The 13745-nt window shown below is 37.0% G+C and overlaps 1 protein-coding gene across 2 annotated transcripts in view; it reads right to left on the bottom strand.

Annotated features, from left to right (window-relative positions):
• PDS5B (PDS5 cohesin associated factor B) overlaps window positions 1–8725 on the bottom strand; it is a 91792-nt gene extending 83067 nt beyond the window's left edge. For both annotated transcript variants that reach the window (XM_086481872.1, XM_086481873.1), the window contains exons 1-4: window positions 8618–8725; window positions 4964–5167; window positions 485–571; window positions 297–394 (exon numbers count right to left, since the gene is read on the bottom strand). In XM_086481872.1, the coding sequence (XP_086337998.1) occupies window positions 297–394; window positions 485–571; window positions 4964–5167; window positions 8618–8725 (497 nt within the window). The remainder of the gene's footprint in view (window positions 1–296; window positions 395–484; window positions 572–4963; window positions 5168–8617) is intronic.
• Window positions 8726–13745: the final 5020 nt, after the last annotated feature.

Genomic DNA, 13745 nt, shown 5'->3' with positions numbered 1-13745 from the left:
TTCCTCAGAATGGCATATTGCACCATTTGCTTTCAAGAACAGAACAAAATAAATGCAGTAAAAGACAATCAAAGTAAGTTTCTTAGTAAAAAAAAAAAAATTATTTGCAGTGTGTCTTGTTTAATTAAAACAGGCAAAACTGACAGCTTGTTATATTTAACGCTGCTATCTTCAGTTAAACTGAATTACAAAACTAAGCTCATTAACACTAAAAGTTACAGAATAGACTGAACACTTGGGTTAGAAACATCTCAACCATGTAATAATATATTATAATTGGGGGTGACAATACTTACTTTATTACTGAAAACAGCGTTCTGTACAACTGTGTAAAAATCTCATTGCTGTCTTCTAATTCAAAGCATATGTTGTAAGACTTGACCCAAGCAATGTTCTGTGTTGGACAGGAAAAAACAAAAGGAGTACTTAATACATCATTAAGTTGAAAAATTACAGTTATTTTGAAGTAAGTGATGAAGCTTACCTCAAGCAAATAAAAATATCGATTAAACTGGGGGCTTTTTGTATCTTCTAAACCTTTAAGTTGCCTTGTTATGAACATAAATATATCCTGAAAAGAAAGAAGTGATAGCTATTTAATCAACTTTAATAAAACTTTCAAAATTAAAATAATAATCTTTTAAAATTACTAGTATTATTCATCGCTACAAAATATGCAATGACAGACATGATTTCACTGTCCAAAAGAAGACTATCTACAAAACATCACAGAGAATGTCAAGTAGTAATTTTCAAATGCTTCATGTTTCTTTAAAGGCTTGAGAAAGTAACCTTTTTCTAGATTTAGTTACTTTTCAAGTAACTCGACAGAGCTGCAACTGGCTGACATGCTGCAGAAGTCAAAAGATTATCTGGAAGAACAAGGAATTTTACATTTTTACTTTATATTGCAATAAGTTTTGACAGAAAAAGGAGAAAAAAGCAGTAGGCAACTGCAGCTTTCCTAAGAGCATTATTATGTTTACACTGGTTTATGCGTTTCTTGATCATCATGCTACTGACACAGATCACATCTCTTGCAAAAACCAATAAACCAAGTTTCTCCTGCTTCCTTTATCAACTTCCAGCACCAGAAGACTTCTTCAGAAAAAGTCTCACACAGAATAAATTCAAACAGGTTATAAGTAACAGTTGATTACGAACAGAACAGAAACACACAGGAAGGTGTCTTTTTAAAATGCTTTTTACATTCAGATAATTAAGAGCTGGAAATTCATAACCACTATATTAAATCAAAAGATTCAGAAGTACCTATCACCAGAAATAGTGTTCAAAATATCGACAGTATCTATAGTATTTCATCTAACAATCAAATAAATTCCAAAAGGTATAAAGTTGCTATAATAAACACAAGAAAGCCTCACAGTTAACCCCGAAAAAACTATCCTAAAAATAGTCTAGAAAGCTTTTCTATAACATTTTCAAATGACCAGTTCCCCTCACCCCCTCAAGCATGAGATGGACAAAAGATGAGAATGAAGTTCCTTTTTTCTACCTACACAACCACAAAATCCAGCTGTAATCATTACACTGAGCACTTACTGTGATTTTAGGTAAAAACCAGATTACAGGTGACATCATCATCTCTTGGCAAAAAAGCACAGCAAGCACATTGTTCAGAGATACAACTACATCAATGTTTGAATTTGGATCAAGATCATGCCTTTGAAGTGTTAAGTAAGGATGATCAGAAGGATCATTGGTTCACACTTCAGATCAGTTACCGAGCACACGAACTAGACTCTAGTCGAAATTAAATCTAAAGACACAGTTCAAATCAAATCAAAGGACACACCTAATGGACTCCAACCACTGAAGAGCATTCAGTCCACGGACAAATGCCAGTCTGAAGAATCCCCCCTTAAAAACCAGTGCCTGAACCAGTAGCAGGCCATCAGCCTGTCCAAAATGAGTTCTAAACCTGAAAAACCGGTACACCAGAAGGTGCTGCAAAGTTTAGAAGACATATAAACTGAGTCTCAGTGAAGGATGAGATTCAATTAAAGAAGCAGCATCCAAGAGAATGACCAACGTCAAATACAAAAACTACTTCATCTTAGAACCCATGCCCTAGGTATAATTATTCTGTGAAACTTTACTTTTACAGATGAATCTCAAGCAGTTCATTTAATAAAGTGTCTTTACTTTTTATCCTGCAGCTCAGTATGCAATACTTGTTTACTGAATGTGATTCAAAGACCCTACTGAGACCGAAACTAGTTTCCTCATTTTTATGAAGTACTCATCACTGTATTGTATATGAAAACATGCATTAATGAAGAGCATACATGTACAATGTCTAGCATCTGACTGCCTCACAAATAATAATGGCCTCATCTGAAAAAGTAATAATTTACTCCTAATTCTATTTTTTTCCTATTCCTGTTTTAAAGGAAGCAAGACAGACTAAACTTAAAAGTACTCACTAATTTTTAATATCTAGTGTAATATGACCCAAAGTTTTTCCCTTTTTTGAGCATACAGAATATATTATTTGAACATGCATTTATAAATGCAAAACAAAGGATAAAATAAACTTTGGCTGCAGCTAAGAAATTGCAACATTTTCACGAGTTAGACAATGTGGTTCCACATCTGGCTCCATAAAGCAAGTCTACATTAAAACCCAGACACTTATACTTCAACTTTAGGAAGAACATTGAATGTCTTCTGTGGATTGTTGTCTTGACACCAGCTAACCACATAATGTCTTCAGAAAGCATCAGAGCCATGGCTTTCACCACAGACCACATTCAGATAGCTGAAGTTCTGCTACAATATAGACCCTTAAACATCTCCATTTCACCCGAGTCAGGCAGACAGTCCCTTTGTCCAAGTGGTTTTCTTTGACACATAACAGTGATGAGAACATCTCCCCCACCACCACCCCGAAAATTAGATTTGGGCTCTAGGCTTTCCCCACACCGAGGAGGTCTTAAAGTCAGAAGTTTCCAGATCCCAGAAAAGCAATCCTGCTTTTAGTCTTCTTGTGGCATTTTCCACCCCGTTATTAAAGCTCTTTCAACACTCAGCAAGCAACACAAGATTTACACAGGATACGCATAAAAGAGGGAAAGCTTAAATTCTGATCCCTTCTCTCAGTATCTCACTTGCACAATGTGTAAGTTAAAGAGATCTGAAGATTTTGAAGCAAGGGCAAAAACTTAAGTTTTCCCCTCTCAAGAAATTATCCTTTTCAGCACTTCTCTTTGCCATCTTTAACTTTGATGCTAAAGATACTAGAAGAGACTCAAAACTGCAGTACGGATACAATATCAAATACTGGGTAAAAATAGTGCCAAGATATAACCCAAGAGGAAGCATTCTTCCTCTTACCTCTTTGTCATAAAGTGGAGGGAACTCTTCAACATTTGTATCAGAGCTTGTCCTGCAACCACAAAAGCTGTGTTCAGCGGAAACAAGTTTGCAAAAAACCTACCTCAGTAGCCCTAGGCAAAGGTCTCTATTGTTTGTCCTTTCTTTATTTCCCAAAATGTGTTTAGAAATCTGCATCAAGAAATCAAATTCTGAAATCTGCACAGATTACAGAACTGAATGCTCACAGTGGAAGCTCCTAGTCTGTTCAGAGCTCTATCCAAGTTGTGTAGTATGCTTACATTGCCCTTACACAATCAGTAACATAAACCTTCCAGTATTATATACTGTAAAATTTGAAACTCAGTAGCACTCAATAGATCAAATTCTGTAATGAATATTATAACGTTAGCCCAATTCAGAGGGAGGTGGGGGGGGGGAACAACCTCTAACAAGCAAAGGAAAACATATACTCAAAATCAAAGTAACAATCAGGATGCCTCAAAACCAGACTTAAATATAGCAGTAGAGACCGCTAATGTTTGTCTCCAATTGAAGATGGTGTAACCAATAAGTAAGGTGACTAGCTAGTGTGCAATCAGATGCGCAACAATTCAGAAATTGAAAGAAAATACAGCTAACAGGAATCCTTCGGTATCTCTCTAGTATGTCTGGAAACAAAAGATGTACTACAGTTGAAACTACTGTTTGCCCCACTTACGAACCACTTCTGGTGCAACGACTAGATCAGAAATTGAGTGATTTCTTCCACTGTAATAGATATACCTTCCATCACAACCACCTTTTTGTTTGTTTTTTTTCCACAGTAGGGTAAAAAAATAAAACAAAAAAGGCCACATACACTCTTAAATCAGAGAGACAAAAAAAGTATGTATTTTTCACTGTTATTTTCCCCTGCAAGTTCTTCTATAAGACTCAGTTCATCACACTAGATTCAGCCTGTGTAAGTCTGACTTTCTGAGTTGGAAAGAAAGTTTGATTTCTATTTAAAAAAAGAAAACTACAAAACAAATCTAAAATGAATTTTTTCTGAAACAAATGGGGCAGATCTGTACTGCCTTTTCAAACCTGGCATTTCTCTATCAACCATCTCCATCTAGTGGGATCAGTGATGTTTGTAATTGCAGAATTTTCCAATTCATATCAGAAATAGTTATCCGTTATACAAAAACACTTTTTCTTTGTTTCAGTAGGGCCTTTATCTATAAAAATACAGTAATTATCTCTTTGTAGTTTAATTGGAAACAGCAGAGCTATTTTCCTAATTGAAGGCATCAATCTTGCAAGAGATTATGATAAAAACTATAGACATATCAATATTTCTAAAGTAACAGACCACTATCTGCAAATACCAATGACGGTTCAATAAAACATTTATTTTCAATATAAATCCAAAACTCTACAAGTTACTAAAAGTTGTAATCTATACCACTTTATCTGATGAACATTTGACCTGACCAAACACCCCTATCTCAGAATCAAGTCAAAACTTTGGATAGCTTAAGCTGAACCAGAAACAAAGGGAATGAAAAAAAAAAACATAATCAATTACATTAATCACTGAGTTTGAAAACCTGGTGTGGAAGAAGATATTAATTCAATTTACCTTTAGTTTATCCGGTGAAGTGTATGGAGCTTCAGGGGCATAAATTCTGAAAATATCTGCAAGACAACATGCTACCAACAAACGTACATCCTTATCAGGATGTTTGAGGAAAAAGTCTGAAGCAAGATGTAAAGCAAGATTTAGGTAGAGCTCCTTTTCTTCTTCAGAGTCCTGGTCCATATCCATGAAAGTTTTCACAACCATCTAAAAAGACAGAGAGACACTAGTACATAAAATGAAATGCTCTGTGTAACAGGGTCCTTACTGAAAGTTCCTTGTCAGGTTTTGTGCAACTTCTGTCAGGATCATTATTACCAGTGCAGTAAATACTTCATTTGAGTGTCTTATTTTCCAGGGTACAGGAAGGACCTAGTCAAGTCCTCTATCAATTGTCCCAACACAGTCTCAGCCGAGTTACTGAAAGTCTAGCCATAGTACTTCATGTGTCTTTTTGACAAACCATATCATCAAGTTGGCCAATTCAAAAAATACAACAGCATTCACTAAAAAATTTAGGAAACGGCAAAAATTTATTCAAAATATTTATTTCTCCCCGAAGTATTTAGGGTTACAATTTATTTTCCCTCTATTCTCTTTCAATTTCAGGGTTTTTTCTACTACTGCTCAGAGGACAAGGTTATCCCCTGTGTTGCCCAGAAGCAGCTCACACACTTCCAGCGGAAGCATATGTAAATCCAGTGCAGCCCAGTCACATGCACGTTGTCCAACAGGACTAAAATGCCCATTAGTATTATAAGGATCCAGCAGACAAAAGCTGCGGAACAAAAAGAAAAAAAAGAAGTCTGGGACACCAAGTATAAAATACCCTGAGCAGAACAAAAGCAAGAAAAGCCATAATTAGTAACTGCTAGTTGGTGAGAATTCTTTTATTTAAAAAACCGTTTGGAGGAGAAAAACCTATTGACAAAACAAAGTAATTACACTTTTCTGTATCCAACTTCTTATTTGGATCACAGCGGCAAAGTTATGTTACAGAGTTCAACTCCTGTTAAAATTAGCAAAATGGTAATAAAGACTTAACTACACAATCCTGAGAATTAAAGTCAAAACTCCCATCTATATCACCAGAGCAGGAAGAGGTATTTTTCACAAACAATGATGTCAGTGAAGTTCCTCAAAAAACCCAAAACACCACAATCTTAAAACACTACAAATTATTTTACTTTGCTGTGGTTAGGTTTTTTGGGGTATCCCCCCCCCAAAAAAAAAATTTACTGTAATTGGTCAGGTAGCAATAAATCCTACTTTAAAAAACCGAAGGACACCTGCATAATTAGGATCACAGCAGCTGTAAAGTTTTCATGCATACGAGAATACTTTATTAAAAGGCACAGAAGATTAGTAGCTTATGCAAACATACAATTTCCATTGCGAGAAAAAAAAAAAAAAAGAGTACTCCCCAGTCAAACACAAGATGAACCACTTCAAGTGCACTGGTGCCCTTACACAGTATTAAAGTAATTTGAAAATCAGAATTGTTTTCACTTCTATGTAAAGTAGTTTTATTTATATAATTTAAAAGGTAATGAATAAGTATTCAGTTGCCACAAGGGTTCTTGCAACAAGTATGTTTTTTGCCTAGTCTAGAAATGAACCTTCAGTTTCTCTTCCCTGACAACATGAACTTCCATATTGGTCAGGACAACAAAAAATAGTCACCTTGTCTCCAGAGCTTTCTGTCACAGTGTTTAAGGAAAAACAAAAACAAGCTAGTTTTCCTGGCATGCCTTTCTAACTTCCTGCAAAGCAATAGGTTAGAGGATTCCCGAGGCTGAAATCACACCCGGACCACCATGCTTAATACTCCTGGAGCTTCATCTTCCAGCTGTGGCCCATGTTTCTTAACCCATTCAATTTTTCCTACATCTTTCTACAGTAATAAGCTTGGGAAATTAATGATATAACTTGTGGAACAAGCTATGTTATTAGACTGCTGATCTAAAATTAATATATTTTCATCAGATGATACCTTTGTTCTTATGTATTAAGAGAAACCGGAAAAAATGCTTTCCTCACATTATTCATCATTTCCAAATGTTTATCACCTTCTGTCTATCTTCAGTACTAGCTCGTGACTCCAACCAGTACTAGTTTGTGACTCCAACCATTTAGTTTCTACCTCCTTTCCAAATCTACTGTAACTTGGAGATGGTGTGGATAACAAATGCATGAAATTTCTGAGGTAAGTTAAGCTAATACAGAAATTCACTGTGCATATTTTCCATTTTATTCTCAGATTACCCAATAATTTGTATTTATATAAATACATCGCCATTAACAAACAGCAGACTTTCTGCTTGGCCAAATCAAAATAAAATCCACAGAAAAGCGCATATTCCCTAATAATTATATGAATTGGGTGGTCAGGGAATTGAAGATGCTAATAGTTCACTTATTTATCAACTACTGTTCTTTACCACCTGCAACCGTGTTAATACCGTAGGTCTATACACTTGTGGTGTAGCCTAGATCATTCAATCCTTCGTAAAAGAAACACCATGTGGTTTTCTCCCTGCCTGCATACTGATGAATGCACAGTCAGAATAAACAGCTGACAAGAAATACAGGATTTCTCCTGCAAGACAGATCAAGATGATGGAACAGAAGGGACCGGACATTCAAGGCCAAAAGTGAAATGAAATTATAGGAGAAAAAGTATCAGTAAGAACTATGTGCGTTTTCACAAGCTTTAAAAAAAATACACAAGTGCTAACAAATAACTTCTGTTAGGCGTCACTCGTACACAAAAGTTATACATGTCATCGAATCATCGAATGCAGCATACCGACTATAGTCTATCAGCCCAATTCCCAAAGCACAGACAGGTTACTGGGGGAGGGGAGAAGGAATCCTGGTGTTTGGGGATTTTATTGGCTTTTGTTCATTTACCATTAGTTCCGACTGACTTAAAACTACTTCTTAAGAAAACAAACTCCAAATTAAGCTCTTCCAGCTGTTAGAACACTTAAGGTTCCTCTCCCACATCTGTTCCCTTCTGTTTCACAGGGCAAGCCCTAGTTGCAGGCATTCTTTCTACACAATACTAATAGGCCTGCCTTTTTGTGAGAGCACACGGGTAGATAAAGAATTGTAGTAACACAATTATCCCCCAAACGTCTCCAGTCTTCCTGTAGAGTTAGGCCAAACAGAGTGGTCAAGAAATTCAGGAGACACACACGCAGTATAATCAAACACTACCTTAATTATGATACAGGCTGAAATAATAAGAATAAAGGGTTTTATAATTAACCCAAAGAGCACAAATGCACAAAGGAAATGTATTCTGAGGGACCCATATTATTTCCAAAATTATTACTCTCTTTTAATGGTTTTCCAGTATTTTCTTCTCTAAAAGCACTGACTCACTGAAGGAGCTAAAATAAAAAGTAGTATTTGAAGTTAATATAGCTTATTTCCATTTGTGATTTTTTAACTCATTTAAATGTTTTTGGACAAGTCACTTCAAGAAAGTGGTAAGAGAGCACAACAGCCAACAAGTTCTCCTTCTGAACACAGAAAAGGTAAAGCATAAAGGGGGAAAAAAAATCCTTTCAGATAGAAAATAGAGTAACGGGATCACTGAGTGCTGTATACAAGAAACTTCAATCTGCAAACTGTTACTTGCTTACTAACCTTTAGCCTTCTCACCATCTCTTCTTTAGATATTTTATCAGAGATTTCTTTAACTCCTGGAGGATATGTGATTTTTCCATCGTTGGCCCTCGTCTTTGAATGAGCCATGATTTCACGATTTTAAAACTGTGGAAAGAAATTAAGAAGTCAATGTTTTTTAGCTAGTTTATGTTTACCTTATCTGTCCCACTTTTACAAACAAAATCCAACTAGAAATACACTGACAAAACCCATACAAACAAAGAAAAAACTGGACAGAACATTTTGATTGTTCTCAGTAATCTATATTGTGGCGGATAGCAATGATTTTGACATTCACGTAGATTGTCCTATAGTACCATAAGACTTCCAAGAAGTACACAACAGAAAAAAACACTAAAACTCATGCCTGAACATATTTGATCCTCATAACAGAGATGCAACCAAGAATCTTCTTATCTTATTGTATGAACTGTTCCCACCACTCGGTAATAACAAATCCTAGCCAGCTTGGATTTTTAGACTGTCTGAGAACAGACAGCTGAAGTGGACTATTAAATAGAACACAATGCCCTCAAAAGTCTAAGTAGCACTGCTGCTGAAGTGTTACACATCACTAATTTTTAGTTGCCAATACTGCCAGACAAGCAGCAGATAGAGAATGAAGTGGGCACAGGAACAGAGCAGACCAAATGGAAGTCTTTCCTTTATGCCACAAAGCCCATATTTTAAGCAAAAGACTGCAGATAAGCAACAGTATCTTCTTCCTAAATCTCAAGTATGAAAACAACTCAGTTACTTGGTTTTTCAGTCCCTTTAAACTGATGCAAATACAGACTGCCACCTAAGCCACCCTAAGCTATGCAAAGTTCCACTGCTGCAGAGAAGGAAGCTGAATTGAAAGCTTTACTTACATAAAATTAATACAAAAGACAGTGAAAAAGCCTAGATGGCATGTGTTGGGATTTTAGAAAGACTGTACCAGGGCAGTTATAAGTCAAGAATGTAACAAAGGAAATAAAATTTCTTTGCCATTGCCTTGATATTTTTATTTATTTAAAAGTTTGGAACACTTCCTCAGTCACCACTTCCTGAACCCTGTGTTCCAATTCAGGCATTTTCTTCCTACCCATCTCCTGTACAAGGAGGATCTAGGTACACTTTGATCTTCTCAGAACTATAACATCAGAGATAAAAATCAACCAGAATCCCCAAGAGGAGATGAGTTAGAAACATGTTCCATAACAGGATGGTATAATCTGCCATAACTGAGACTTACTGGCCCAAGCCAAGGTCATTCTACACTAAAGGAGAAATGGAACATGAACTATACTCATCCACCCACCACCCAAAAAATATCCCAACATGTTTTGTATTCTTCAGTCCACATTGCACAGTAACAACCTAAGTTACAGATTTTGCTTCAACTTCACTAATCTTCTACAAAACAACAAGTTAACACTGACATTTACATAATTTTTGTAAAGAATACATACAGCACAACATATCTTGATTTTAGGAAATGAGGAGAATACGAGTAAAATGAACATAATCAGATGTGATTCAACAGGTATGATATGCAATGCACTTCAACAGCTACACAAAAGCCAACTCAGTTTGGTCTTCTCTGTACCTACATACACACAGCAGTTGAATCAAGTGTGACATACTTGCACTTGTGGTAAAAACAGATCACGAGAAAGCTGGGTTGGGATAGAACAAAACTCACTGAAGGAACTTTTTCTAATACTCCCAGGAAAATATGATGCCACTTTTATCCACTTTATATTTCTTAATACAACATCATGACGGCAAGCCTAAGACTCCTCAAAAATGCACAGAAGATGTGACCAAGTTCAGTGTTCTTGCTGTTTGACATAGATACTCCATTCCAGCTTTCAGATGGATGATGCTACACATCATAGCTAAATTCATTTTAATAGCTCATTATGGCTGAAGGGAATCTTGCTCCCCTCAATCTGAGAAAGTATAAAAGCATGAGATGCATGGCTGGACCAAATTCACCAAGTCAGAAAAACAAGCCTAATTGTTTTTGAAAAGCATATGACAAGCATCAAAACTAACACAAGGGAAGGAACAGGATTTAAGGGGACTGGGGAACAAAACTCCCCTTTTCCAGTGGTGAACAGCTGCCAGATCAGACCAACTGCAGCAGAAACTTGATTAGAACATCATGATATCATCCCATTTGAAGCACATTTTGAAATAATTCTAAGACTGAAATTCATACATTATGGTCAAGCCGAACTGTCCAGCTGATGCGTCCAGCTGACATGCAACCAAGCTTCTAAGCTTGAGTGGTGCCCAAGGTCTCAGTTTGAAATTGAACATCTGTATTGTGTTTACATAGCAAGGTTTTGGTAGCTGGGGAGACCTCAGGGATGGCCTCTGTGGGAAGAGACCAGGGGCTGCTCCCTTGGCAGTCAGCCAGCTCCAAAATGGACTCACCCCTGACTAAAGTCGAGCCCATCAGTGACACTGGTAGTGACTCTGTGGTAACATATTTAAGAAATGCTACAAAATGCTGCAGAGGAGCTGAGAGAAGCGAGAAAAACATGAGCAAAGCAACGCTGCAGACATGAAGGTCAGTGAAGAAAGGGAGGGAGGAGATGCTCCATGCAACAGAGTAGATTCCCCTGCAGCCCATAAAGAAAATCATGATGACACAAGTTGTCCTCCTGCAGGCCATGGAGGACCATGTCAGAGCAGATATCCACACCGCAGCCTGTGGAAAGCAGCCCACACTGGAGCAGGCTCCTGATAGAACCTGCAACCCCATAGGGGACCCACGCTGGAGCAGTCTATTCCTGAAGGACTATACCTCATGAGAGGGGCTCATGCTGGAGCAGTTCTTGAAGAACTGCAGCCCGTGGGAAGGACCCATGTTGGAGACATTTGTGAAGGACTGCATCCCTTGGTTAGGGCCCACATTGCAGCAGCGGAAAAAGCGTGAGGAAGGAGTGGGAGAGATGAAGGGTTATGAACTGCCCACAACCCCTCTTCCTTATCTCTCATGTGCTGCAGGAAGGGGGAAGGTAGAAGAATCAGAAATGAACAAGTGAAGTTGAGCCTGGGAAGGGGGGGGGGGGGGTGGGGAGAAGGTGTCTTTAGTTTTGTCTCTGTTTCTCACTATCCTGCTCCATTTTTAATTGGCAATAAAAATTAATCTTCCCCAAGTCAAGCCCGGTTTGCCCATGATGGTTATCAGTAAGTGATCTCCCTGTATTTATCTTGACCCATGAGCTTTTTAAATCTTATTTTCTTCCTCGCTCTGCTGAGCAGGGGGAGTGAGAGAGCAGCTGGGTGGGCACCTAGGAGCCAGCCAAGGTTACATAAGAGGGTACATAATAACTTATCCCTCTCAGAAGTAGAGAAAACACTAAATAGGAATTAGTTTTCTATAGAACACATATATCTAATCTTATAGTACCAAAAATTAATTTTAAAAAGGCTCAATGAAATAGTCTATTACTTAGACCACAAGGGACAAAGAATAATAAACCTTTTAAACTTCCTATGGAATACAATTTGCAGATCACTCCTGAAAGTTTTTTAGGATTAATGGAAAGCTTTACTGGAAAAAAATAATTATAAAAAAGAGTAAAACACAAAACCTATCATTCAACAAGAGAAAATTCAATGCTAAACTCCGCCCTTGTACAACAGTTATCACTTCAACCATTACCTAAATAAAACTGAATTAGCTTGTTACATCCCACTGCTAGAAGTTCCTGCTCTGTGGATTGTCAGTAGACCTGCACACACCTAGCTCTGTCAAAATAATCTGTGCTGAACATTTGGCAGGATCTAGGATTGGGGAGGTGTGCGCATTTGTTTTTAGCCTGATTCTAGTTAAATGAAAGTCTCCGTGAGTTCACATAATAGTTACACCAGCTGTTTCAATTAACTTCTGTCAGGGAAAAGGAAGACACCTAAGAACAACAGCCTCGAGGCCAGCTGTATCTAGAATATTTTGAAGCATGAAAATCCAGAAGCCAGTGAGGTGATATCCAATGACTAAGTTTCAAAAAGCTTTTTAAATTTGTTTTTAAAGATGCACTGTCATCTTTTGGAACACACTGGAAGATAACAAGCATTTTGAGAAACGGCAATTCTTTTAAAGTTTCTTTGAGATTCAACAAGAGACTCAGCTGACAGATTTTATTTTTTTTATTTAACAGCTGAAACTTTAGAAGTCCACCACAATGTCAGTATTATTCCATGTACACAATCAGAAGGCAAAGAAAAAGGAAAATGCTCACGCTGATACCTTTTTTAGGGCAAGCAAACACTCCGGACACTGAGATACCAGCCAGAATCTAAGCTTATTAACCAACCAGTAAGATATGTACTGTTTCTGCTGTTATATAAAAGGAGATAAACATAACAAGAAACTTCAACAAATATATAACAAACAAATGCTAATCCTAATACATAGGAATAAAAATCACGGTTCAATCAGGCTTTGGTTATGTTAAGCAGTACTAAGTCAAGTCTTTAAAAACTACAAAGAAAATAAACCTCTTTAAGCTAATATAGCATTTTAAATGTGAATTCCATTCCTTGTACAGAAGGACATTTTACAGCGGGACTTAATATGGATGGGCATTTTGTCAACACAGATACACCACTGCAACTATAACTTGAAAGACTTGAAATTAGGAACAAGAGCAAATCTGTTAAAAGTACATTGAAAAATGGTATGTATAAAAAAAAAAGCTTGACAAACTAAAAGCTAAATTTTACAGGGCAGGAGGGGTGTGGTAGAAAGCAGTACAAGAAAAGAAAGAAAGAAGACAACACACATACAACGATAACAGGAAAATTAAAGCATGGAAAAAGCAACAAAAGTGGAAGTTGCATTAAAATAGGATGGACTAAAGTCCTCCACCTCCTGTGACAAAAGTTAAATCAAAAGATCATATTTAATGTAAAGTTATGATTATCAGTCAGACCATAGATGGGGAACAGTTCATTACTCTAAACAGAGTTAATTAGGAACAAGTACCATTGCCAAGATTTGGTCAAACTCAAATAAATAAAATACAATTAGTCGTTCTGTATATAATTAGCAGGACCCAAGAGCTACTCAGTTCCAGCCAAGTCTACTGACCATGATATTAAATAC

The sequence above is a fragment of the Leptosomus discolor genome, chromosome 1 (assembly GCF_034619465.1).
Source record: "Leptosomus discolor isolate bLepDis1 chromosome 1, bLepDis1.hap2, whole genome shotgun sequence".
NCBI lineage: Eukaryota > Metazoa > Chordata > Aves > Leptosomiformes > Leptosomidae > Leptosomus > Leptosomus discolor.
The sequence above is the reverse complement of the archived record's forward strand: the minus strand, read 5'-3'. Positions and strand labels throughout refer to the sequence as shown.